The 26,618-nt window shown below is 45.3% G+C and overlaps 2 protein-coding genes across 9 annotated transcripts in view; one reads left to right on the top strand and one right to left on the bottom strand.

Annotated features, from left to right (window-relative positions):
- The first annotated feature begins 745 nt into the window (after positions 1-745).
- CTC1 (CST telomere replication complex component 1) lies at positions 746-18,262 on the top strand. 4 transcript variants are annotated; one of them, XM_031613004.2, is made up of 24 exons: positions 746-834; positions 912-1,060; positions 3,399-3,633; positions 4,565-4,764; positions 5,574-5,718; positions 6,603-6,902; positions 7,050-7,178; positions 8,349-8,575; positions 9,811-9,985; positions 10,056-10,256; positions 10,506-10,632; positions 10,826-10,940; positions 11,255-11,717; positions 12,043-12,132; positions 12,377-12,520; positions 12,793-12,863; positions 13,664-13,773; positions 13,916-14,081; positions 14,334-14,420; positions 14,490-14,664; positions 15,113-15,177; positions 15,431-15,593; positions 15,735-15,861; positions 16,984-18,262. In XM_031613004.2, the coding sequence occupies exons 1-24, from the start codon at positions 814-816 to the stop codon at positions 17,160-17,162; spliced, it is 3,864 nt and encodes a 1,287-aa protein (XP_031468864.2). In that variant the 5' UTR covers positions 746-813; the 3' UTR covers positions 17,163-18,262. The 4 variants fall into 4 exon arrangements, 3 of the variants coding, with proteins under 3 accessions (XP_031468864.2, XP_031468865.2, XP_090006180.1); XM_031613005.2 differs by having other exon boundaries at positions 14,505-14,664; positions 16,984-18,261; XR_016470967.1 differs by lacking the exon at positions 15,431-15,593 and having other exon boundaries at positions 16,984-17,122.
- The window catches only part of VTCN1 (V-set domain containing T cell activation inhibitor 1), a 16,872-nt gene continuing 7,828 nt past the window's right edge, over positions 17,575-26,618 (bottom strand). For 2 of the 5 annotated variants that reach the window (XM_031613007.2, XM_090150089.1), the window contains exons 2-5: positions 24,625-24,972; positions 21,663-21,941; positions 19,309-19,459; positions 18,190-18,302 (exon numbers count right to left, since the gene is read on the bottom strand). In XM_031613007.2, coding sequence (XP_031468867.2) covers positions 19,338-19,459; positions 21,663-21,941; positions 24,625-24,972 — 749 coding nt within the window. In that variant the 3' untranslated portion in view covers positions 18,190-18,302; positions 19,309-19,337. Of the gene's footprint in view, positions 17,663-18,189; positions 18,303-19,308; positions 19,487-21,662; positions 21,942-24,624; positions 24,973-26,341; positions 26,407-26,618 lie in introns of those variants that run through there. The other 3 variants (XM_090150075.1, XM_090150095.1, XM_090150078.1) reach the window with 3 other exon arrangements.

Raw genomic sequence — 26,618 nt, 5'->3', positions numbered from 1 at the left:
TTTCAGACGAAGCCACGTATTTCTGTTCCTGCTTTTGCTCTGGGCTTGCTTATCTACAGTACAGGAGCCAGCAGTGGGATATGCACCAGACAAAGCCACCAGAGCTGTGCAGCCACACAGCACTTCCACACCCGGGGCAGCTCTGACTGCTCCGCAAGAGGGTTCCAGCAAGGCTGCCAACAGCCAGGCAGCTTGAAGCCAGGCAGCGACCATCTCCGGGATGGCGAGGAAGAGGCTTAGCAGGTTTGGTCTGGTTTGCGTCCTTGCCTTGAGCAAGAGCAATACAGAACAGGTCCTAAAGGGAAAAATATTCGCGCACTGATGGAACACAACCACAGGAGAAAGTGACAGATCTCACAGAATTTTTTCAAGTTTATCTCAGACTGTCACGTGAGCGAACGGAACTCAGTCTGCACAGAGCTTCAGCCTTAAAGAAAAGAAAAAGGGGAGAGGAGTAGAGGGGAGGAGAGGCACTTCTTGAGAACTGCACGAGCGGCAGAGAAATCCCCACAACCCCCCACATTTGGCACTTCCAGGAGCTCGGATAGAGAAGAGTAGCCACACGGCTCGCAGCACGTTTGACATTTGCGGTAACTCCAAGCACACCACCGCACACCCCTTCCTAGCTTTTCCACACCGAACCAAGCCGTCCCACCCCTCCCTCACAGCGGCCTTCCCCGAGCCCACCTCCCTCAGGGGAGGAGCGGGGGGCGGGCAGGCAGCGTCACGAGGGCGGCGGTGATTGGCCAGAAGGAGAGAGGGGGCGGAGACCGGCGGGCGCGCGGCCCGGCGTGTTGCTGTGGCGACGCTGTCATGGCGGAGCCCAGCGCGGCGGTGAGTGCCCCGCGGGTTGCGGGCCCGCTTTCCTTCGCCTCCCCGCGCTGAAGCCCCGTGTCTCTGCTTCTCCTTAGGAGCAGCGGTGGCTGCAGACGGCTCGGGATTTTGCCCTTCGAGCGCTTTCAGCCAGCCCTGGGCCTGGCGGGCCGGAGCTGCCGCCACTGGACGCGGTGCTGAGGTGCGTGAGGAGCGCGGGCGGCGGGGACCTGCCGCTGGGCTACAGGTAAGGTGGACGGGCCGTCACGCATGCGCGGAGCCCGCAATCGGAGGGCCATCGCGCTGCCGTACGGGGCCGGGGGGGCTGGAGCGGAGCTGGGGTCCCGCTGCTGAGCTGAGGCCTCTCCGGATGCCGGCTGTGGGAGGGGTGTTGAGGGCTGGTAACCGCACGCCTCGCCTAGGCTTTGCCGCGCCCCCGTGGCGCTTGCGGTATGACTGAACGGCGCATCCGCCAGTCTGCGGCAGGCTGGGGTGCTGGCAAAGTGGGGCACCTCGCCGGGACGCGGCTGCTGCGCTGCAGGGCTCGATCCCACCGGGCTGCTCGGGCTCGGCCTCTTCCAGCTCAGCCAGGTGAGGGTCGCCCTCGAGAGTGGGCTCTCACAAATGAGCAATCCAGGATAGGGGGTGTCCTGGCTTTAAATGATGAAGGGCTTTAGGGTGCTTACCGTCATGAAAATGTGCAGCTTATAGTCATAGGATGGCTTGGGTTGGAAGAGACCTCAAGGCCCATTCAATTTCAACCCGTCTGCCACAGGCAGGGCTGCCAGCCACCAGTTCAGGCTGCCCAGGGCTCCATCCAACCTGGCTGTGAATGCCTCCAGGGATGCGGCATCCATAGCTTCTCTTTCTTAGAGACTGAAGGAACTGGGGCTGTTCAGTCTGGGGAAAAGGAGACTGAGGAGAGACCTAATTGCTCTCTTCAAATACCTGAAAGGTGTTGACAGCATGAGCAGGGTTGGTCTCTTCTCACTGGTGACAGTGACAGGACAAGGGGAAATGGCCTCAGGTTGCACCAGGGGAAGTTTAGGTTGGATATCAGGAAAAACTTTACAGAAAGGGTTGTTAAGCACTGGAATAGGCTCCCCATGGAGCTGGTTGAGTCACCATCCCTGGATGTGTTTAAAAAGCATTTGGATGTGGTGCTCAGGGACATGATTTAGCAGAGGGTTGTTAGGGTAGTGTGGTTAGGTTGTGGTTGGACTCAATGATTTTGAAGGTCTTTTTCAACCTGAGCGATTCTGTGATTCTGTGATTCTTTGAGCAGCCTGTGCTAGCACCTCACTGCCCTCATTATGCTGAGAGGGATTTAGACTGGAAGGTCCAGCACACTTGAATCAATTTCACTCCAGCTCCAACCCATGTTGAGGGAACCTCTGTTAAAGCCCCTGGCTTGTGTGAGATCAGTGGGCTGTTTGTTTGTGAGTAAGCTGTGCCCACAACTAGCTGTCAAGCTTTAGAGCATCGTAGGGTCCAGGATTTAGCTGTATGTAACAACCAGGATCCAGTGTACTGCTGTTGTTTTGGTTTCTCCCAGAAAATGATCAGTATATATAATGGAAACAGGGGTGGCACTGTGTTCTCCTTGTAGATCATAGGCATCAGTATTAATCCCAGATTTGCTCTGTTGCTGAAGATGCAGCAGTTTATTTATATCTTTTTCAGATAATCCATTTCCAGTTCAGGTTCCTGTCAAATACACAAATACCAGCATATATTTATCTCTTCTGATTATTTTTTTTATGTGAGTACAGTTTATAGCTTATTCTGACCCATCACTTGTCTAGATTCATTTCTGGCTTTGAACCTTTGATACCTGACTAATCATGTGAAATTCTTCAAGTTCATATTCTCCGAGTTAGATTATTTCCTTTTACTGAGCAAGTGGGTGTTGTGAATACAGCCACTGTTTCACAACCTAAAATTGTCAGCTAACCTCAGTGCAAACAACTATCAAAATCACAAGATGGAAACCAGTTTGTAGTAGCTCTTTGACCTTAGTGCAGACAAAGGACTTTTGTTCTCTTGCATAGATAGCCAGGATGTAAACAGTGATGATGAATACTACTATATTGCATAAACTCTGAAAAGCTTAGACTCCTGTGAGGATGCTGTCTTGTTCTCCCATATTCAGTACTGTGGTCAGTCTAAGCATGATAGCTGGGATCAGTCTCAATTGTGGTGGTTATCTGACAGTATTTCTCCCACTCCACTAACGCCAAGAATTTAGGCAGAAAGATTCAGGGCTGTATGCACTAGTGTTCTTGAAAACATGTTCTCTTTTGTTAACTCTCAGTTATTATTTTTAAGCAAGCCTTCTGTCTCTGTTTTCAAAGGGGATGTTAAGGCAGAACTGACACATCAGCTGAGATGAGAGAGATTCTTAATAAAAGCCAGTGGGTGGGTTGATTCTTGCCATATGATACCAAACCATGCCAGCAGCTGAGGCTCTGCTGACTTAGCCAGGCTTTGTCCATTGCACTGATCACTGTAATCCCCCAACTTTGCAGACTGAGTTCATCCTTCTGTGTTCTTCCTTTTCTTTCTTTTTTTTTCTTTCCCTCCAGTTTCATCTCCATCTCTGACCTAAAGCATCAACAGCGTACTCCGTGCTGCAGCCACCTGGCCTGGAGCACTAACAGATTTAAAGAATGGGCTCACCAAGGGCGAGGTGCTTTACCCATGCACAGCTCTTTGCCAAGGGCTTACCTGATCTTGGTTGGCTATTTAACCGATGGAAGGCAAGAGGACAAAGATGGTTGTCTCTATGTGAAAGACAATACTGGGATAATTCCGTGTGAGGTATGTTTTTGGCCTGAGGGATTCTGTATTTATTTCCCCTTTTGGGGCAGTATCGCAGAACACCACAGATTTCAGATGGTTTGCCAGAGTCTGTACTGAGAAAAGTAATACATCTTTGTAAAAAGCAGGAAAACAGCAGATTCAGATCAGATTCTCTTCCCAGAGAAAGGACAGACAGAACATGTCAAATTTGTCATTGCTAGGAGAGCAAATATCGAGTCTACTGTCATGGATTAAAGAGATGAGTAAGTTTAATGTATAGTTCCGTTACACCTTGAACTGCATGAGGTGGCCTGAGATATGGAGCTCATACCTGTGTTTGTATCCTGTATTTGTTGAGCATAAATAACTTTCTGGAGGGATATACTGGTCGTTCATTGATGCATTGATGACATGCTTTCAGGAAATAATACCTGTGTGACAGTGGTATTGGATGAAAAGTTCTTAAAATTCATAGGAAAAGAATGTAAATGCAAAGTAACTGGTAGAATAGGAATGAAAGAGCAGTGAGGTTGTGCCCTCCAGGGAGGTGAAGACTAGGCGAAAAAGTGCATTAGTTGTATTGGTATCAACTTCTAACTGAAAACACAGGGGAAAAGAAAGGAGATGAGAATTCTAGAAAAATAGTCTGGAAATAATGAAGTCTTACAGTGAATTATAACTTTATTGCAAAGGAATATCTGTAATCCAGGAAATGCTAGGTGTAAAGCTCAGCAAATCTCCAGATTTGTGTCTGGAAGGCCAGTTGTTCTCTGTGCCAGACAAAGAATTGGACAGAAGACATTGCTCTCCTTTAATAATGAAGCCCAGAAGTAGAATAAGAATTTATGATGCTTGTGCAAGGGCAAATTAGTAGATTAACTTTGTAAATAATGCTGAGAAAAGGTAACTTAATTCATCTCAAGCTTTTTTTCACTGTCTTTTGCCTTAGCTGCTGCATTTTGAACTGGAGTGGCTGGAGTCACTGTTCCTTTTCCCGAGCTGGGCATATATACCACAGACTGACCACAGTGCAGCAGGATACATAGAAATCCTGGTGGATCCAGTGCCAGTAAATTGCCTCCCAAAGGAAGTGTCTGAGACCATTCCAGTCATCTACCCAGCGTTGGCTGAGCCACTCCTTGTCTCCAGGTAAACACAAAGCATGGCCAACTGCATCGTAGTGCTGCTGTTCTGGTTCTCAGGTATTGTGAAGAACATTTGGCTCAGGAAGCACTATGTTAAGCCTCTGCCATAGGTGGAAGCAGAACAGTGAGTGGTGGAAGTAAAAGTTGTATAATAATGCTACTTTTCATTAATAAACTATTTTCCAGGAGTTGACTTGAAATTTTAATCTGTAATTTGCAAGAATAAGAGAAATTATTTCCTGGTATATTTTGATACTATAGAAAAAGCATGAGAAGAAAACATTCAGAAGAACTTTCGCTGAACCTACAGTTCACTATTTTGATTAGCACCGCTTTTTTTCTTAATTTTTTTTAAACTTATAGTGAAACAGAATTATTATTAGAATCTAGAGTTACTTTTCAATATGAAACTAATACATATCACTGGTATGGACCTGCAAAAACTGAGTTCAGGTTTCTGCTGAAGAATTGCTTGTGACTTTTTTATCCCCCATTTGGACCTATGATTAGCTTCTTGTTTGCAGTAGAGGTTTTTATAATCTGACTCTCGTCTTGGAACATGAATCTTTGTAACAGCTCTGTTGTCTTCAAATATTAAGGTTTTTTAAAGTGTTGAAGTGATTTAGTATATAAAAATTGAAGTAATAATTTTGTTGGCAAGTTTGTTTCGAAAAACTCTCTGACAGATGATTAGCATTACTTTGTTAGATCCATTATTTCTAGAAAGTGCATTCTACATATTTGTATATCTTGTTTTTGGGATACTTCTGAGTCCTTTTCTGATTTTTCTTTGCTTCCTCAATTGCCTTCTAGGATTCCTTGTAAGAAAAGATCTAAGCTCAGTGTGGCAGGTGAATTGTCCAGACTCAGCCCTCTCCTTTGTATCCACCGGAAGACATTCTTCTTTCTATTTCTGAAGTGCTTCACCTCAGTTATTTCGGTCCCTGTCCTGGTGAAGGTAAGTAAGTCCTTGTAATTTTGCCCCAAAATTTGCCATCTATATTTGCATATGTGTTGGTTAATCCACTTTTCAAAGCTTGGCCTTTTCCTTTCAGTGTGATTTATTTGTCCTAGTAAAAACTACTGACGCTATATATTATTTTTTTTAATTTCACACAGCCTACAATAATCCTTATGCATAGATCGCTTCAAAAGTAATGCCTCCTATTTATTTGCTTGGAAACTACTGCAGATACAGAGAGTACAATAACACTGTTTGATAGAATTAGTTCTTAGCTACAAAACATTCTTTCAACGTAGTCACCACCATTAGCTGTGCATTTTTGCCAGTATGAACAAGAGCCTGCATACTGCCCCTGCACCAGCAGAGGTGACCCACTGTTGCCATCACTGCTGCTGAAACACACCACCCACTGCCTTACTGTGCTCACATCTGCTGTTTGTTCTGTCCAGCAAGCATCAATGAATGTCAGTGGGGGCCATTTTTCCATATGGAAGAATTCACTGACACAACTTTTGCTTCATACGCATTTCTGTCAGACTCCATTCTGTCAGACAGCCCCTCTGCTGCCATCTGTCGCACAGCAACAACGTGTAACAGAATGTTGGTGACAAGGCTCAGCCTTCTCTGACATTGTGGGCCAACATAATAAAATAGAAGGCATTACTTTCAGAGCAGCCCTCATAGATAAGTCTATTGGTATTTCCTTTAAAAGAAATACAGCCTTCCTCCCTACTACAATGAACCCCTGAACATCTTGTAGATACTACTCCTTTGCTAAAAGGATCAGGTGATCCTCTCAGAAGGAAAGTTTTTCATGTGGGAAGAATATTTTTCCAGTGGAAGAGATGCTGATGTCACTTTTGGTCTCTCTGCTCCAGAAGTCCAACCAGCTGGCATGGCACCATACCCTCCAGTTGGGCCACAGGTACACAATAACAGGCCTGAGTATATCCAGCCTGAAGAAATCTGGGCAAAGGATGTTTGTCACCAGTGTTTCTTCCTGCCTTCTGCCTTACTGTGCAGAGAAGGTAAAGGAGCTAGCATTGGACAGTTCTTGGCAAGGAGAATCCTCTCTGTCAGCTTCTCTTGAGACCACAGAGCATTTCAACGACTCCTCAGAGCTGAGCGCTGAAGAGTGGCCAGGATCAATCAAAGAGTCCAAGATCATCTCATATGTGGTAAGGATTCGTAGCATTAGCTTTTACCTACTCAAGGTCTAGCAAGATTTCATTGTCATGATGAATTTATTCCCTTTTCGCTCAGGTCTATGAGTCTCTTACATTCTGGAATAAACTCACATAACTTTCTGTTCACTTTTTATGTAGGGAACTGTCACCAAAATACTCAATGCCCAAGCTGGTCTCTATGAGCTCGATAACAAAGTCTGCTTGTGCCTTGCTTACCAGCAGTTGTTGAACTCTGCACGTGGAATCAGACCAGGAGCATGTGTGGAGGTAAAGTTGGGAGACTTATGAAGTACAGTGGGGTTGATCTTGGTCAACCATCAACCAGACTGGCTATTACTTCTCTTAAGGCAGACAGAGGAATTAGATAATATGGGGGAAAAAAAGCTTTTGGGTTGAGAGGGAGATCACTCATCATCACAGGCAGAACAAACTCAAAGTTTATTGCTAGTGAAGAATAGAGTAAGACACTGAGAAAGAAAAACGAAACACAGACCACCTACCTTTCCTCTGTTCTTCCCAGACTCAACTTCACTCTATTGCTCCTGACTCTTCTGCCTCTTCTTCCTTCAGTCCCTACCCCTGAGATGTACAGGAGGATAGGAAGTAACACTTTTGTCTCTGCCTTCTCACACTTTTCCTCTGCTGTAGCTTGGAATACTTCTTAAGGGCAGCAGTTCTTGAAACGCTGTTTTTGTGGGGGCTCTTCATAGGCTGTGGCCTCCTTCAGGCCACATCCACTGCTACACTGTGGGTTTTTCCATAGGCTGCACATGGAGATTTGCTCTGCACGGTGCCTGTAGGCTGCAGGGGGATAGCCTGCTCCACCATGGGTCTCTCCTCAGGCTGCAGAAGAATTCTGCTCTGCTCTTGTAGCACCTTCTGCCCTCCTGCAAAAACCTGGGTGTCTTCAGGGCTGTTTCTCTCACATTTTCTCACACCTTTCCCCAGCCATTGCCGTGCAACATTTTTTCTTTTCACACTCAGCATTGCTCATGACTCAGCTCTGGCCAGCAGTGGGTCATTTTTGGAGCCAACTGGAGCTGGCAGTTACCTGACTTGAGGTGGCTGCTGGGTTTTTCTCACAGAGGCCACCCCTGGAACCTCCCTGCTACCAAAAGTTAAAGTATTCAGTGAAAAATACTTATGCCCCCAGGGATGGCTTGCAAGTGTGTGTGGGTCAACAAAAAGCTACAGGAACACTGGAAGTTTTTCAACAAGTTCCTGGAACAAAATCAGGGATTTTACTTAACAAACTTGGTCATGAAAGTTGAAATGCTAATTATTTGATTCCTCCTTAAGCGGTGCCAGGTCTTTCAGGTCTACTGAGTTCACAGACCATCCAGTAGAGTGAAAAAGGATTTAGAGTGAGGTGATGGTTTGGGAGAGCAGAGGCAAACTATACTTATCCATTAAGTGGCAATGTCTGTTTTATCTCAGCTCATCGATGTCCACCTCCTACAGAAGCCTTTGGTATCCTCTCCTTTCATTGTACTTGGTGCTTGCTTGAACAGCACTGTCTTGCTGAGGAGTTTTTCAAGGCTCAGCACTCCTTACCACCCACCAGTCACTTCAAGAAATCTCTACCTACAGCTGCTCTTCCGCTATAATCTTGGTATGCCACTCTACCTCTGGCTGGTGAGCCTTCTGGAAACGTTTAAGGAGAGGTAAGGACAATTCTTAAGTCAGATGTTGTGCAGATGTGCTTTGTAAGCTACCTGAGCATCTTCCAAGTTCATAGAGCTTATGTGCTTAGAGACTAATGGCAGCAGCAATTGTCTGGTTTACTGGCTTAAGCTGTTTATCTGGATTCTACATCTAATGAAGCTTGTACCTTGTAGTTGCTCTAATGAAGAACTCATGTATATTTTTCAAATGCATGTACAGTAAGCCCACTGCTTTCTGTAAGCTGCAGCACTCCAGAGCATGTGCTGATCTGTCCCCACCTATGAAGCTTTGTTTTGGAATATGGAAGCACTGTAAGGATGAGTGCCTTCCAATCTGATTTGCTTGACAAATGAACTTGAGCACTGAGGATGAAGCTGGAAACTGCTTCTACAACCAGATCACAGATGATACAAAGACTCTTATTTCCTAGCTCCTCACAAGAGCAGCAGCAACTGCTCTGTATTATCAATAACGTGAGCACTTGTTGGAGAAACTTTGCTGTAGTAGATCTTCCCACACATGCTTATGTCTGTGGAATTTTTGCCATGCTTTCCAATAGAACAACTTTCGTTCTGTTCCCAGAACATTGCTAGCTATCAGTTTCATTTTTTTATCACGTTTTCCACTTGCTTTAAATGTGATTACGAAGTCCTGCCACTGCCTGAAAGTTGTTCCAGTGATTTAGTCACTATTTCTTTTTACTTGATTTCATCTTTTGTTATTAAAACTATTTTGATTGGCAGTGTGATCACTTGTGGGTGTTCAGAGTGATGAGGTATCCTTCTGAAAGGATCCAAAAGCAAAGAAAATATCAGAACAAGAGCAATCTGTGGTTATTTTGTTCTGTCTTGTGACTTTTGCATCCTGTGAAAGAAAACCGAGTATACCTAACATGAATAAACGTATCAAGTTTAGTTAAAATGCATGAAGATCCATTTGTGTAACTAACAAGGAGATTTTCTTTATGTGGGTTTTTTGTCCATTTGAGTCTTGAGATGTTGCCAGTCTGTCTATTTCTCATGGCTTTTTGTTCCTCGTCTGCTTGCCTGACATCAAAGTGCATCACCTTTAAATGTTCCTTTTTTAACCACTTTGCATTCTTTTTACACTCTCCTTAATTCTTGTCCTGCACAGCACATTCACTGGTAACAAGCAGAAAAAATTCCTGACTTACATGCGAAACCCAGTTTAAAACTGGGAGTGCTACTGCTTCTAACTGCTTTAAATTTTTCAGGTTTTCTTGTTTCTTTGGGCACCAGCGACTGTTGCTTAGCTCTATACACCGAAACCCTGGACCTGCAGAGAAATTCCTTGTCCCAGTTCTGCAAGCTGTGGTACCAGACAGAAGGGAAACAAGAGATATTTATCATGAAATTCTAGCAAAAATACACCACTGTCCCTTGCAGAAGGTAAATGTACTGTGAGCTGTTTTTAGTTTATCTGATGGGAAGAAACTATTTATCTTTTTTTTCCCCTTAGTATTTGACCCTGGATCCTCCATACCAGGTCCCATCTCTGTCAGCACTGGGTCGTGTAGCAGAACAGAAGGGCTGGGAAGGTTTCTGTCCATCCCAGTTGCTCTCCCCCTTGGAGGCACAACACATGGGCACCCAAGAGCTGAATCGCAGGCTGGCCTGGTCCTACTGCATACTCTCAGCAGGAAGTTTCCAGCCCCGGCTGGTAAGTGCCTAGTTCTCTTTATTGTCTGTACCCTGTGAGCTCCCAGTTCTCCTAATGTCTTCCAGCACAGCCACTGTCTTTTGCCCACTCTGATGGGTGCCTGTTCCTTTTGCTTGGGTATGATGCTGATTTTCTCACCTGTGTTGTGTTGAATACAGCCTGAATTTGGGCTGTTGCCATGCACGCAGATTTCTAGCTTTTGAATATGGGAAGTGTTTGATACTCTTTATGTCTTCTTTTCTCTTGCAGATTCTACTAGGTGTGCTGAGAGTCTCTTCCAGGAGAAGTTCCCTCCAGCTGCAGGACAGCAGCGGCACACTTCCCTGTGTGATTTCCCATAGGGATGGTAGTCCCTTTGCCAATACAGCTCTCATAGGTATGTGCCACAGAACTAAATCTGAAGGTGCTGAAAATGTGCTCTGCCATCCAGCTCCAAAACAAGAAAGAAAAGGTGTGAAGAAGTTGAAATGTCACTGTCTGGCCTCATGACTTTAAAATGAGGAAATTGAGCTTGCTCTTTTTATGTTCTCCTTTCATTAGCTCAACTCCTTTCTCTGTTGTGTTTGCAGGATCACTCTTGCAGGTGGAGAACTATCAGCTTGTAGTGGAGAGGTTCATTCAGAGTGATTTTCCCTCTTGGGAGCAGCTAGAAAATTCAGAGCATGTGAGAGAGAAAAAAACCAGGTGGGTTCCTTTATTCGGTGCCCTAGTAAAATCATTACTTTGCAGTTCCACAGCTATATTGGATTATGGTAAAACTGCATAGTGGCATAGTATTTTGGTGCTGAAGTCCTTTGCTAGTTACAGGAACAAGATCTTTATTAAAAACAAATCCACCATGTCTATTTTGTTCTGAATACATCCAGCCTGGTAGCTGCCCTCTATTTCACCCCTTCTCTTTTGAGTACCCGCTGAGCACTTACTTCCAGATAGTTGCTTGTTTTAGACAGCTACCTGTCAGGAGCAGGGGACTTCATTGCTACCGTTTGTCATTTCAGTATCTATGTGCAGTTCTACTTTGAGGATGTTCAGGTTCTCCATTCTGTGGAAGGACAAATCCAGAAAGATCCTCGGAGTAACAACACCACCTCTTTGAGGAAAAAGAATGATGGCAGTTCGGCATCTGATCTGGAGACCCCAGAGGCAAAAGTGCTGAAATTGGAGAATCCCAAGCCAGATCCTGGTGGAGATGAGGGCTGTCAGAGGGGTCAGAGCAGCACTGGAAAAACCGGCTGTGTTTCTCACCTATTCTTGGTTACCCAGAAAGAGGGGCTTATGTTGCGCAACTACCAGCTACTCAGAGAAGGAGGTGGAGAAGAACAAGAGCCACAGCGCAGTTTTCAAGCCACAGTGCTATGGCTGGGGAGACCTCAGCTGTGGAGTCACCCCAGAGAGACCAGGAGTCTGCCTGAGCTAGAGGAGGCCAGCCATGATGGAGGAGAGGGCATGACACGGCAAGAGGTGAGGCAGGAGTGGGCTTCGGTGGGTGGTTTGATACAGCTGGCAGCTGGGAAATTTACAGATCTAGATTTCTAATCAATGTGAGGGTGATTTTTGTCGGGTAGAAGAGTATGTTTATGCAGGTAACTTCCTTCTGCCACTGCAAGGGGGTTCAATCTCCTCACCATCAATATTCTGTAAATATATTCACCTCACCTTGTCCTTGATGGTGCCAAGTTTACTGGTCAGTCATCTGCTGGACTTGCTCCAGTTTTGCTGTGCTTTTCATTTTTCACTTTTTTTCCTAACATTTCTCATCACTTTTTTTCTCCCCATCTCCCACCAGGCACTACTGCTTTTTATGGGGAAGTCATTGCAATGGTTTCCATTTCTGCATCTGGATGGGTTATATCGCTTCATTGTGCCCCACTGCTCGGTAAGGGAGAGTTTTGCTAAATTGTATATGGGAGATGAAGTGTCAGTATCTAAGCTCTTTGCAAGGTGTTGAATTCCCATCTGTCTTGCCAAGTAACTGCCTCAGTTCTGTGTTTAGTTAAAACTCTCAAAGCCTTGAGTTCAGTAGATTTTTTTTTTCTTTAAGTTATTGTTCCTTATCAGTCCTCTTTTGCTTTCATCTTCCTTTGATAATAATTTTCTTTGCATTATGAATCTTCTTTCAGGACTTGGAAGTGTTTGACAAGCTCAGTTTTCCACCTGTGCCAGCAGAGTTCCTAGGCAGGCCATCCTGCCCTTTATGCCTGCCTGTCCAAGATAACTGGCACTTACAGCATGAGACATGGCTTTCCTTCCCAGCTGAGTGCCAGGTACTGCAGCAACTTTACTTTCTGGGCTTTCATGGCTGACTTCCTGTTCTCTCCAGAACTAGCTCAGAAAATTGTTGATACAGAATCTCTTGTTAATGAGACAGGAGCCCCATAAAAGATTATTGCTGGGCCTCGTATTTTCTTGTCTTGGAATTAATCTGAGGAGGAACCGTCAGTTGTTTGATGTAAAGTAACTCTAAGCATGCAAAACTTCTCTCTACTGTTTTGGCTGCTATAAATTGAAACCAAGTCTGTGTCTCTCTCATTTCCAGCTGACAGCCAGGGCAGTGCTGACAGGCATGGACCAGAGAATTTCCTCCATTCCAGAAATACTTAGCAACAGGTTTGTTAGTCTGCCCTATACTTGATGTGACTGCCTTAGGGAATGAGGTAGTGTTGGTCATTATTGGAGACAGCACAATGTTAATAAATGGAATAATTAATGAATAATGAATTTGCTGCTTTAAAGTTATTGTTTGGAAACATTTTTGTGTGCAGATAGCTCAGGCTGTGAACCTATCTTCTTTATCAAAGCTTAAAGGGGTTGCAGGTTACAAAGCTGCAAAATGGTGTCCAGAAAAAATGTGAGCTAACTGCTGGTGTGGAGTAGGTGCCAAAAACCTATGCTAAATTCTTGTCAAAAGTAAAAACAGGTGCAGCAGGGAAAATGGGGGTAAATGTGTGAAGTTTGGGGGGTTTGGGTTTTTTGTTTGTTTAACTTGCTTAACTTGCTTAAGTAAAGAGGTAAGAAGCTTTTCTTTTCAAAGCACGTTTAATCTGCACATGCACTGAAATATTCACCAGTGCCTTATGGTAAGTTGAGTTTTCCCCTGCTTGGCTTCTTCTAAGAAAAATAATGGAGTTAAACAGAAGGGTAAGCTAGGATGTCTCTCCTTTTTAATTCTCCCATGCCTGGAAAAGCAGAAGTGACTTCAGAGACCTCTCATTCTTGGGTAGGGAGGCTACAGCAAGCTGCTCTAAATATAGTAGTGGGGTGCCCAAGGGAAAGCTCCCCTGGAGCCAGACTTAAGTAACAGCACTTCTCTTCACCCTGTCCCTTGTTGTTGCGATCTCTGGATCAGGATTTTTTCCACTCCCTTCGTCTTCCAAGACAGAAATCCAACGATTCTGGTCTGCTCTCAGTTTCAGAGGTTCCCTTGTTTCTTTCTCTGGAGAGATAGTAGAGAGGACCCTGTGTGCTTCTCCTAAGAATGAGAAGCCATCTGCGACTCTCAGCCTTAGAAAGCAGAAAGGTAAGACTACCTGGAAAACATTTGAGGTGGAACAGTAGCCTTGTTGTGATGCGAGGAAAACACCTCCAGCAAATTCAGCTAAGTGGCAGACTAAGCTGTCTCTGTTTGAGCTCATGATGTGTGTTTTTCTGTGCTTTCGCAGGGAGTCTGCTGGCCAGTGATCACAGCGTGAAGCTCAGCATTTCAGCTGCTGCAGGCTCCCCTGTTGTGCTGGACATTTACATTGCTGCAACCTATCTGCAGCATCTCAGGGGTTTGCTACCTGGAGCCAAGATCCTCTTTCAGAACTTGGAACGCAAAATCTCAAGGTACCCTGAGCCCTGCTCTGGTCCTGGACTGGATCTGACCTCCCTTACTTTCTTTGAAATGATCTCCACTCTTCTTTGGGTTTATCACTTGTCCACACCTGCCTAAGTCCCCAACCCTTACTACAAATGACATTCCTACCATGTCAGATTACCAGACCAGCCACCCTGGGGAAAAAAAAAAAAAAAAAAAAAAAAAACCAAGTCGTTTGTTTTCTATGAGCTGTTTCTGACATCTATGCTCTCATATTGCAGATTCCATAATGTTTACTGTGCATACATTGCCTCCAGCTGTGTGACCATCCTGTCTCTCCCAGCTCCTCACCAACTTTTTACCTCCAGGTGAGTCCAGGTTCTGTTCTCACCTCTCAGTGTCCTGAGAAAGATTTCCCTGTTCCAAGTTTCCCATAGTCCTGTTTCTTCTAGTTGTGCAGGAAGAGCCTCATCCCCTTCGCTGGTGTTTATATCCAACTTGCAATGTCACCTACAAACCTTGCCCCAGGCACGGATTTTGTGCCACGTGTCCTGTGTGTTGACCCTATCCCTGCAGTGGGTTTGCTCTCTCTGCAGCAGCATCTTCAAAGAGGTATGGAAGCTTCCAGAGAGAATCTGGCAGGAGGCCTGCAGACTTTCTACTCATATATCTTATGCTACCATGTAGAAGAAATAAGTTCCTGTCTAATCCTAGAATCCTTTATTGTAGTGTCTGAAAAAGACTTGCATATTGGAAAAGGATCAAAATGACAACTGATGAGAAGTATGCATCTGGTATCAGGCAGGTTTGCAGCGAGGAGCAGGGGTAAAGTGAGGGCTTTCAGGGGAGAATCCTGCTCTGCACTGTGCACTGCTCTTGAGGTGTATCACCTTGCAGTATGTTTTTTCTTCTCAACAAAAACTTTTCTCAAGGCACCCACTGAAAATACAGTGAAGTTCTTTATTCCTTTGCATAGTTAGGGGAATTAAAAGAAACAGTGGCCATTCACCTTCTCTCTTGTAGCCACCCATACATAGCTGTAGCTTTACTCTTCCTTCAGGGGAAGTGCACCCGACACAGTCCACCATGTCCATCACACACTGGAGTGAGGCAAGCCAGTGCACGGTAAGCACTGTAGAGGCTGGATATGGGAAGAGGTGGGTAGGAGGGAACAAATTGTGTGACACAGGAGGGGATAGGCCAGTTGTGGATGGGATGTGGTCAGAATATTGAAGATAGGAGTTGAGATTCCTCATGTCTTCCCAGATGTAGACAAACCTCTTTACTGGGACTTGTAGTCTGGGATGTGATGTTTGTGAAGGTGCAGGGTGTTGTCCTGACCTCCCTCCACTTCTTCATCTGCCTGCTCTCTCCATAGGGTGCTGGTGGAGGATGGAACAGGTGAAGCTTTGGTGTTGTGCAGGAACCAGCACGTGGCAGCAATGCTGGGCCTGAGCCTTCTCGAGTGGGAAGCTGTGCAAAGCTGTGTGCAGAGCAGAGGCAGCCTGTTCATTCAGTATGGGGAAGCTACTGGGACTGGGGTGAGTGGGTTATTCAGGCAGGAACTGCTGCAGGCAGGGTGTGACTCTCAGTGGGATTGGATTTCCCTTTGCTGTGGGTGCTTTAGGGGCTCCCTGCTCCCCTCCACACACATACTGATAACACACCTTCTCCTTCCCCAGTGTGTGGAGGAACTGGAGGATCCCATTGCTTGCTACTTAAGGAACCTCTGCAGGAGTTCTCTCATCTGTCGCCCTATTCTGCTGGATTTCAGCTTAGACAGGAAGCCCTCCAAAGTCCTGCAACCTGGTGAGCAAACTGTTGGCTTTTGTAATAATGGGTGTGGGAAGGAAGCTAGAAGCTGTTTCACCATTCTGGGGAATGCCCTCTCTGCCCACAAAACAAGAACTTTGGAGGATTTCCAAGGAATTGCCATGGATGCAAAAAATACAGTGAGAGTATATTAATATTGTTGTATAAAGTGACACTTACTATTTTTACTTTACACAAAAGTATATAAAATAGTATTGAATCATCCTTAGTATTGTGGTGACAAACTCAGAATACTTCTGTTCAAGTTTTAAGTGGAAAATATATCATCTAGCCAGGATAGTAATTATTTAAAGGTATCAGGCTGGAGAGTTGGGCAGAGAGGAACTTGGTGAGGTTCAACAAGGGTAAATATAGAGTCCTACACCTGGGGAGGAAAAACAGCATGCATCAGTAGATGCTAGGTGCTGACATCATGGAAAGGAGCTCTGTAGAGAAGTACCTGGGTGTCCTGGTGGACAACAGGTTGGCCATTTGCCAGCAGTGTGCCCTTGTGGCCTAGAAGGCCAGAGTTACTTACAAACAAAATGGCTTTTGGCCTTAGGCAAGACAGCAGGCAGAATTGGCCTTAGACAAGACAGAAGGTAGAATTAAGCATAGGTCTGGAAATCCTCACCACGGCCACAGAAATTGAAGCACTGAAGGATTTTAAATTCATGGGTACTGATGTCTGAGCTCATGCTGCCACAGCTGTGCAGTTACTCATTTAAGGAGACATTGTCTTCAAGCCACCTGTGCTAACACCTAGCATGTGGTTGTGGGTCTAGGCATGCAGAGGCTGATTTGTTAGGCTCACCAAAAGATGCTCTGCTGTTGACATTGTCTTCGGGATATTGTGTAATGCTGTAAGGCCAGGTTGCTGATGGTGAGAAAAGATACAAAGCTCAGTGCAGCAGCAGTGTGAGCAGCACATTGTCCAAAGCAATTCACAACGTAAAATGTCTGTTTCCTCCTGTATTTATTAATCTTCCTGTCCTTTGTGGTTTAGGAGATGCCAAGCAATTGCTGCAAGGCTTTCCCTCCCCCAGAACTTTTACATTTGTGTGCTAGAACTTAGGAGCCATGTACTGAGCAATTACGTGTTGTGTCCTTCCCCTTCAGTTCCAGTGCAAGTGAGAAATTTTCGGTGCGGTGAAGTGGAGTTTGTGTCACAAGTGAGACCTCGACAGAGCCTGTTGTGCCTGAATGTGGAAGAAGTAGGACAAAAAGCCTTATGTTGTCTGAACAGAGAGAGGATCAAGAGGATGTCTGGTCACTGTCAAGTGGGAACTACTACTTAACATCTTCCCCAGTGGGAAATGAATTATGGAAATGTCTACTGGAATTAGGAGGGTTTTTTTTCCCCTCTTTCCTCCTTTCCAGTGGGAGCGCAGGCCTGTAAGCACAACATGAAGACTGTAACCAAGAAGCTGCCATGACTAATGGAATTCTTGAACTGGACCATTGCCACTAGCCATTGCGGGCTATGCTTCAAGGAAGAAATGTTCATTTATCTCCTACATGGTAGCCATTGCTCTGGGCCTAGGGCATATAATGTGCTTTTATGTGGTAGTATCTAGTGAATAAGGCTATCACACTGCAGTTTAAATAACAATATCTATTTTAATACCATTTTACTTGCTATATGGAAAACTGAGTCAGAATGTAGATTAATTTATGAGTCAGAGACTGGCATTTTGCAGTTCATTCACTGTCTTCATGGAAAAGCGTGTAGTGTCCTTAGGGGAAATTCTCCTTAACATGTTTGAAATGATTAAAATGTTTTTAAAGCACTTCCTTCCTTGAAGAAAAGAGAAATAAACAAGTTACTGTTTGGAGACTAAATCATGGCACTAACAGTACTATGCAAGCATTGTTTTGCAGCTTAAACATTATTGCAGCCTGAACATTATTTGGGGCTCGTAGTGAGGAATGCAGAGAGCTATCATACGAGTTCACAGTACACTCCAGGCTTGTCCATCTACTGCTGATTAGTAAGTTGGGGAAAATGTAATGCTATGTGCCTATATCTCTAGTGGCACAGCAGCCTCACTGGCACAATGCCATTTGAAGAGATTCCACTTCCATCTGCTTGCAGCAATAACTGAGTGTTCTGTACTTGCAAAATAACATCCACATCCTTCACCTTGTGCTATAGGTTAATTAATTCAACCCAGAATAACTTCCCCACCTTACTCAGTGCATAGTGCCTATTTGAGCAGCTCCTCAAATAGAATTTGGTGTTTTGTTTGCTCATTGTTTCCTCCTGTCGTTTCCCCTTCCCCCTTAGTTTGAGCCTTATACTAATTTTCAGTTGATGCTTTTACTGAGCGCGTGGAAAGTATCTTCAATCTCAAGGCCTGCTCGCCACTTCTAGACCAAAGCATGAGTTCCCAGGACCTGACAAATGCTGCTGCTCAATAATGTTGTGAGACTCCATCCTAATCACAAAAAGAAGAAAGGAAAGATCTTTGAGTTTTGCCGCAGTGGCCTTTTTTTCCAGTGGGTGCTTTCTCAGAAAAGGTAAAGGTTTTGCTGAAGCTTGCCCATCTTCCCAAGGAAAAAAAAAAAGAAAAAAAAAAAAAAAGAAAAAAAAAAAAGAAAATCTTCTCATCCTAAAGAAACGTTGACCTAAGATGAACAAATCAAAATCTGATTAGAAAGCATCACTGAAAGTATCCTGGGAAATGAGTTAGCCTGTTACAGACAATACTATAGCAGTAGGTAGGAAGTTCCAGATAAGAGACTTATTTAAAAACAATAAGGCAGATTTTTCCTGTGTAGTTGAAACTGTTGAAGAACTGGGTTTAATTCTGAATTGGAACTTTCCAGTAGTGCTAATCTCCCTCTTTTCCTCCTCATTATTTAATCATCTGTGCTGCCACAATTAATTTCTTTCTGAAATCAAAATATCCTGTTGTTGGCAGGGACAAGAAATACAAAGGAATAACTGGCTTCATTTTGTGGCACTGCCTGCCTCTCAGCTCAAGAAGGAGGAGAGCACGAAGTATGCCCTGCCATCTATCTGTATCGGTAGTGACTGTTCTGCGTGGAAGGACAGAAGTGTTCATTTTAGCTGATTTATTTTTTAAATTTTTTTGGTGGCTCTCCATCATCAATTTACCTCTCGAGCCCCACATCCAAAACTGATGAATCCTGCAGGCTGTTACGCTTTGTGATGGCCCCAGCACTCCTCAATCTAGGTAGGATTGCTCAGGCCGGCAGCTCCTCATAGCCCTGTTCAAGGTGTGCCCAGTAGGTAGCGTTTACTGAAGGTACCACGCACTGCAGTAGGATTATCTGAGTAAAGTGAGTGCAAGCATGGCTTGTGCTACTTCTCAGGGGGTAGAGGAAGATGTCAACATGGCCTTGCAGAAGTGAACTGTATTAGAGATTCATAGCCTCTATATAGGGTGTATGCTTATCAGTTTCTCTTTTGAAGCTTACCTCCTCGTCCAACAGCGTTTCCAGATGTTCTATAGTGACAGCAGACACATGGGAAGCAGGAGCATCCAATGACAGGCTGGAAGGGAGGAAGACACTGACTCCGTGTTCAGGTTCACCATGTGCAAGCTGGTCTCCCTTGTAATGTTGAAATCTGTAGCGGATGAATAGTGAGAGGAGGCTACCAGATAGGAGAACACAGCAAAAAAAAGCAAAATTCGTGGGTATATCTATTGCTCCTAGTTTTTCTGAATGCTGATAGACCCTACCTCTTGCTGGAATGCACTGTAATGAAGCTCTCACTGCAGAAAAGCTATGACCCTTTCCATGTAGAACACAAAATAATAGCCAAGTTCAAGGAGTGTTTGGACAGTGCTCTCAGACAAAAGGTTTGAGTTTTGGGTGACTGGGTAGAGCCAGGTGTTGGACTCAGTGACCCTTATGGATCCCTTCCAACTGGGGATGTTCTGTATTATTCAATGATTCTGAAAACTGATTGTGTATACTAGTTTTACAGGAGCAAGATCCTGAATGGTTTCTGAATTAGGGAGGATAGGGATGAGTGAGAAAATAAATGGGAAAAAAAAAAGAAAAAAAAAAAAGGGTTCTGTGACATCTATTAGCCTGACATATCAGAGCTGAAGTCAAGTATCCAATGAGTTCCCTTCTGTACAGTGTTCCTCTTCAGAATGATTGAGACATCTAACTGAAAATAAAAGCACAAAGCCTACATACTCAGCTTGGAAATATATGTTTTTAGTCTTATTTGCAATAGAAGATTGCCAGTAGTTAAGCATCTGTCAATCTGAGTGGTACTACAACTCTTCTCCATGCTGTGTCAAGTGTTGCCAACACAAGTTTGTCCTAAAATAATAGATTCTAGATTTAGGATAGTATAGATGACAACTGAATGACATTCTTAAATCCTGCTACATTTCCTTTCAAACTAAGCTCTGGGCTCTCAAGTATTGCATGCAGCTTACTGATGAGTACATGCACTGCTTTAAAAACACAGGTATTCCTAATATACTAAGACCACTTCTTTTAATGTACACACAGAGGTGGCAGTGGTTGGTCATTAACTTAATTGGATAGGATTGTGAAGCCTAACTCAGTGTTTCTAGAGAAGCACTGATATGTATAATTTATTTGTTTGTTTATTTATTTATTTTGTAAGAACTCAACCAATGAATGAGTCTAACACCAGGAAAAATGAAAACCTGGTGTTATGGTGATAATAGCGTTGTGCACACATACCTGAACTAGTTTGAAAGCTGTAATTCATTTGCCAAATCATAGATTGTGTTACTATTAGTGCTTCAGATATGAGTGAAGAAGATAGAACATCACAAATTCCAGCTGAGGTTTTTTTTTGAAAGTTTGCTTTGCTGTGAATAAGTACTTCTAAATAAAAGGAATGAGCTGGAGTCAGAGATGCTGATACTAGGAACAGCTAAAGGCCAGCTGGTTTGTTACAAATGCAGTTATCTAAGCTGAAGTGGCTGAAGAAAGAGTCAAAAGTTGGAGGTTTTGGTTTGAGGTTTCAGTGTTTTGGTCGTGGTTTTTTGTTTGTTTGTTTTGTTGCTTTTGTTGTTAAGATACAAAGGAATATGTTTCTGTGAACTGTGTCCACCCCTGGCATTTCTGTCCCTGTGTCAAAGGAGGAATCATTAACCACGAGGAAGGACTGAAATACCAGAACACAACACAGGTTAATTCCATTACCTCAGAGAGAGAGGGGAGCCTGGATTAGTGCCAGATTTCATGCAATCTACAGCCTCAGTCGGACAGGACTGGGGGTCTGCTAATTGAGAAAAGTGAATACTGGCAAATATCGAAAAACCATAGAATATCTCCAGTTGGAAGGGACCCACAGGGATCATCGAGTCCAGCTGCTGGCTCCACACAGTACCATACAAAATCCAAACCCTATGTCTGAGAGCTGTGTCCAAACACACTCCAGCACTCGGAGCCGTGCCCACCACCCTGTGGTGCAGACCCTGTCCCCCAGCTGCCCTCCCCTGACACAGCTCCATGCCGTTCCCTCGGGCCCTGTCGCTGTCACACAGAGCAGAGCTCAGCGCTGCCCCTCCGCTCCCTGTCAGGAGCTGCAGCCGCCATCAGGCCTCCCCTCAGCTCCTCTGGGCTGAGCACACACGGGACCTCGTCTACCAAATATGCTAAATAATGTTCTTCTATTTTGAATCCAGCAGAGGAAAGCAAGCAGGGGTTCCTGCCTTCCCCTCCTTTCTCAAAACGCCTCATCAGCACAGAGGAGACAGTGCTGCCAGATCTCCCATCGCACACACGCACTGACTGAACTGTGCCCATGGTCTCTGGGTGCTGTTGATTTCTACCTGTCACTTTGATGTTCCCTGTAGCCTTGGCAATGCTGTTTTCAATCACACAGGTGTATGTGGCGTTGGCTGTAATGTTGCGCAGGAAAGAAACCACTTTCACAGTGATATTCTCAGAGTTCAGCTCATAGCTGGTGTCGGCAGCATGAGGCAGGCACCTCCCAGCATTGCTGTATGCCGTCCAGTGCACGGTGGGCTGAGGGAACCAGCGCGGCGCTTCGCAGTGCAATGTGTCCCCACTGCTACTGGTCTGCACATGGACCCTGGGGATGCTGAAGGCTTGGGGAGGGAAGCAAGGAGAGTCAGAAAGGAAAACATCTGAGAACTGGGCCCTACTTGCTTGCCAATCCCAGTTGTTCCTCACATCTCACATCTCAGTGCTGCATGTGGCCAAAAAATGTGGGCTCAGGCAGACTTCTTACAAACTGGGCTGACGAGGGATGTCTGGAGAGGAGCAAAGTCTCCTTGTAACAAGGCACTCCAGTTTGACAAGATCTGCTGAGGTCGTGGTACAGCTTTAGTGTGTTTAAGTAATTCTGCTTGTTACATCTGAGCTTGTCCTGGACACACAGCCCAGGAGGCTGAGGCTGCCTGTGTCTGCCAAACATCCAGCCTTCTTCAGCAGGGATGGCAGTGAGCGTGGCTGCACTGGCTGCTCTAGGGCTGAGAGGAATCTATTCTCAGTGCCAAAAATGATGGTGTTATCATAGGTTGGGGGGAAGGGATGATGGATCACTCTCTCCAGTGATGAAGGGAGGAGCATGACCAACATACACAGCCCCATGCTGTGGCTCTATGCTAAGCAGGACTGCAGACGTGGGCAGCTCCACTTGGATCTGCTGGGGCTGGGGTTAGATGGCTGGAGCACCTCCCCTATGAGGACAGGCTGAGGGAGTTGGGTTTGTTCAGCCTGGAGAAGAGAAGGTTGCGGGGCGACCTCATTGCAGCCTTTCAATATCTGAAGGGAACTTACTCCCAGGAGGGGAGTAAACTCTTCATAAGGGCTGATAATAGCAGGACACGGGGAAATGGTTTTAAGTTAAAAGAGGGAAGATTTAGGTTGGATGTTAGGGGGAAGTTTTTTACTAGGAGGGTGGTTAGGTCCTGGAACAGGCTGCCCAGGGATGTTGTGGATGCCCCGTCCTTGGAGGTGTTCAAGACCAGGTTGGACGAGGCTCTGGGCAACCTGATCTAGTAAAGGTGTATGTTTGGTGGCCCTGCTAGGCAGGGGGGTTGGAACTACATGATCCTTGAGGTCCCCTCCAACCCAGGTCATTCTGTGATTCTGTGATTCTGTGATGGCCAGTGCTGTGGGACTTGCACCAACCCTCCCAGAATGGACATTTAAAGCCTATTGCAAACACAGCTGTGTTTCAAAACCAAAAACATGAATAACATTTCATGTTTGCCTTGGTCTACTAGAAAAATACACCTCTGTGTCTTCACTGTATTTCCCTTTCAAGGAAGGGTAAGTATTAGCCATCCTTTGATTCTTGGAACTGCAGGATAGCAGAGTCTGTGAGACGAAGAGCCTTGCTCCACTGCTTGGGAGAGTGCTGCACACTGCAACAAGGTTGAAAGCAGGCTTTTGTGAGGAACCTAGGTACTGTGTAAAACAACATTGGCCAGCCATTTCTGCAATGTCAACTCTGTCCCAAGATAGGTTCCTGGTTGCTGAAATGATGTATAGCATTCAGAAGTGGCTGCTTCTCCAAAGTTTGTCTTAAGCCAAGTGTGTAAAGTGACTTCCCGACATCTGGAGGACCAACTCTTCAACACTTGTAGAGCCATGAAAGCCTTTTTTCCCCTGATTTCCAAAAGTTCTCTTGTCTGCCATAGAAAGTTCCCCTGGGAAGTCATTGACCCACTGTTGTCTGCCAAGCCCTGAGCTCAAGGGACATGTGGGAACTTCAGAGGTGCTGCTAAAAGCCAGCCAGAGAAACAAGATCCCCTACATAACAAGGTGAATGGTTAAATCTAGCAAGTATGTAATGCTTCAGGTAATTATGAGATAAGTTGTTTGTTACTTTGATAATCATGTTTTAAAGGTGTATAAACTATAAAAACAGGATAAAGATTTTGAACGTACTAGAATTTTTACTATGCAGCAGTTCTGGCTGGAGATATATCTTAAGGTATGAGAGAGAAAAAAAAAAAAACACTTTTATCTTTAAGAAGCATAAAATCTGGGTCTTTCAGAGATCATTTAGCTAAACACGTTCTAAAAATAGGGGTTCTTCATAGTCAGATGATTAGCTAGTAAACTGCATGTGGCAAATGTAAGAAACAAAATAAAAGTATTAAAATAGAAACCTCCCTTCTCTGGAGCAAGGATATGGAAAGAGAGGGTGAGGTCATCAACACCTCTGGAAAGCCAAAAAACTCACTTCTTATCCTCTTATGCATATTATTTTTTCCAGCTCTGGATACTCAGACAGTTTGGAGCATGATCAAAAGCCTTGGCAGAGCCAAGCAGCACTTTATGTACTTTGGGACTTATAGAGCTGGGAAAAAATTGTGTCAGCTTTCAGTTTCTGTCATGCCATGGAATAAAGGAAACAGCACACCCACACAGTCCAGTTTGGCCTTTCACAAAAATAACATTCTCAGACTTCACAAGGAGTTTTCAGCTCAGCCACTGACACTGGGCTTTGCCCCCTTCTCAACACATGTAATTCCTTCACCAAGTCTGGTTTCACTGAAACAGCATCTCAGGGAAAAGATCCTCACAACCACCATCAGACTGTCCTACTCAGGTGTGAAGAGCTCCATGGTGACTGCCAGATGGGTCCACCTTGCCCAACTCCTGCTCAAGCAGAAACACCTAGAGTAGGGTGCCCAGGACAACATCCAGGTAGCTTTTCCTCTGGGAGACCTGTTCTAGTGGCCAGACCTGGCCACATCATCCTACGTTTCCTATGTGGGAGTTTCTTTTCCATATCCCCAGACAGCATTTTCTCACCTCCCGTCTGGTACCGCAGCACTGCTGCTCCACTCCCTCGGGATGTGGTGACGGAGCACCTGTAGGTACCAGCGTCAGACAGCTGCACATCTCTCAGCTCCAGGGAAGCGTTTCCACCGATTACCTGGTCTGCAAAAACGGCCGTGCGGCCCTGAAACACCACGTCTTGCTCTTGCAGGTGGTCCTTCCCACCTCTGAACTCATGAACCAATCCGGCCACTCCAACTTTTGCCCACCGAATCACTATGCTGCCCATCCAGATATCAGGCTCAAAGGTGCAGCCCAGGAGGCCGCTCTGGCCAATGTTCCCAGGTGATGTCAGGGCGGTGACGTTGATGGAGCGCTTGCCTGCAAGGAGAAAGCACGGTGGCATGAAGCGCAGAGAGAGATCAGGCCAGTCCCAGATTTGAAGACACTTTCCATCTGTGAGAGGGAGCACGGGATCTTCAGGATTTTCTGCATGTGTGGCTTTGGGGCTCTGGGTGCTGGGACAATTCCTACTAACACGGCGTCAAACCCTGATCAGCACAGGCTGATCCACACTTATCCACCCCTTTCTTCAGCAACATAAAAAAGTAAATGTTTCAGTTGCCAGAACCCAAGATAACAATAACAAAAAAAAGAAAAAAAAAAAGAAAAAAAAAAAAGGGAAAAAAAAAGTGCCTTTAATTCTGCTGTGAAAGCAGAGGTCAAGAATTCACTTACTGGGTCAAGTGAAATTCAGCCTGAGCAGCCAAGCTCATTCATGCCTATGACAAATCTTCTTGGAAATCCTGTGTGTGTAAATTTCTGTGTTATTTAAACCACACGGGAGCTCACAATCTCCAAAGAGCACAGTACAGAGCCTCAATGAGGGGAAAAAATGGCTGAATTTTGAGAAATCACCAGTCCTGAAAATTTAACAGGCTCAAGCCATGCCTTGCTTTGAGACACCTCTCAGAAAGGATCCGTTTTGCATGCCATGGTAGGGAAGCAGGGCCCTAGAGTTGTCACCATGACAACTCACTTCCCTTGCAGCATCGACCAGTGTCCATGCTCTGGGAGCTCCACTATTGTCTCACAGGCAAGGCTGGTCTCAAGTGTAGCTGGCAACACCTTGTAGGTGGCTTCTTAAATCATAGAATCACAGAATGGCCTGGGTTGACAAGGACCACAATGATCACGTAGTTTCAACCCCCTGCTATGTGCAGGGTCACCAACCACCAGACCAGGCTGCCCAGAGCCACATCCAGCCTGGCCTTGAATGCCTCCAGGGATGGGGCATCCACAGCCTCCTTGGGCAACCTGTTCCAGTGTGTCACCACCTTCTGTGTGAAAAACTTCCTCCTAATCTCTAACCTAAACCTCCCCTGTCTCAATGTAAAACCATTCCCCCTTGTCCTATCACTACCCACCCTCGTAAACAGCCATTCCCCCTCCTGTTTATATGCTCCCTTCAAGTACTGGAAGGCCACAATGACGTCTCCCTGGAGCCTTCTGTTCTCCAAGCTGTGGTTTAATGCCATGGAGTGATACTTTGCTGAGAAATGTCAGACTGAAGTCACCTGTGCAACTTTCATTCAGCCATCTTGCACACAATCATTATAAATGAAGCCTTAATGAAAAGCTGGTGGATGGCCCTTCCACACAGGATTATATCTCAGGATTGAGGCTACGGATGCCAGGGCAGGATTGTGTCACTGCCTGGCAGCAGCAAGGAATGCAAGTGGTCACATACCTGAGATACCAAACCCGATGATCAGGGCAATCACGGCAGCTAGGATGATAATGACTGTGGTCATGCTATTCAGGGAAAAAAGAACACCATTACCATGCAGCCTACCTCCCTTACACCTGGCTTATGTCTGTAGAGCTGCTGGTAGGAAGGAGGTGGAGGCAGGAAAGTGACAGACCTGAAGTGAGGTGTTCTGGTGAGGTGCAGGACTGCGGTAGTGGCAAGCGTTGCTGTGAGTGCTCTTCATCAAAGTTAGAGGATCATGTGGTGGAAGGAGAGG

Source organism: Phasianus colchicus, chromosome 1 (assembly GCF_987193195.1).
Source record: "Phasianus colchicus chromosome 1, bPhaCol1.hap1.1, whole genome shotgun sequence".
NCBI lineage: Eukaryota > Metazoa > Chordata > Aves > Galliformes > Phasianidae > Phasianus > Phasianus colchicus.
The sequence above is the reverse complement of the archived record's forward strand: the minus strand, read 5'-3'. Positions and strand labels throughout refer to the sequence as shown.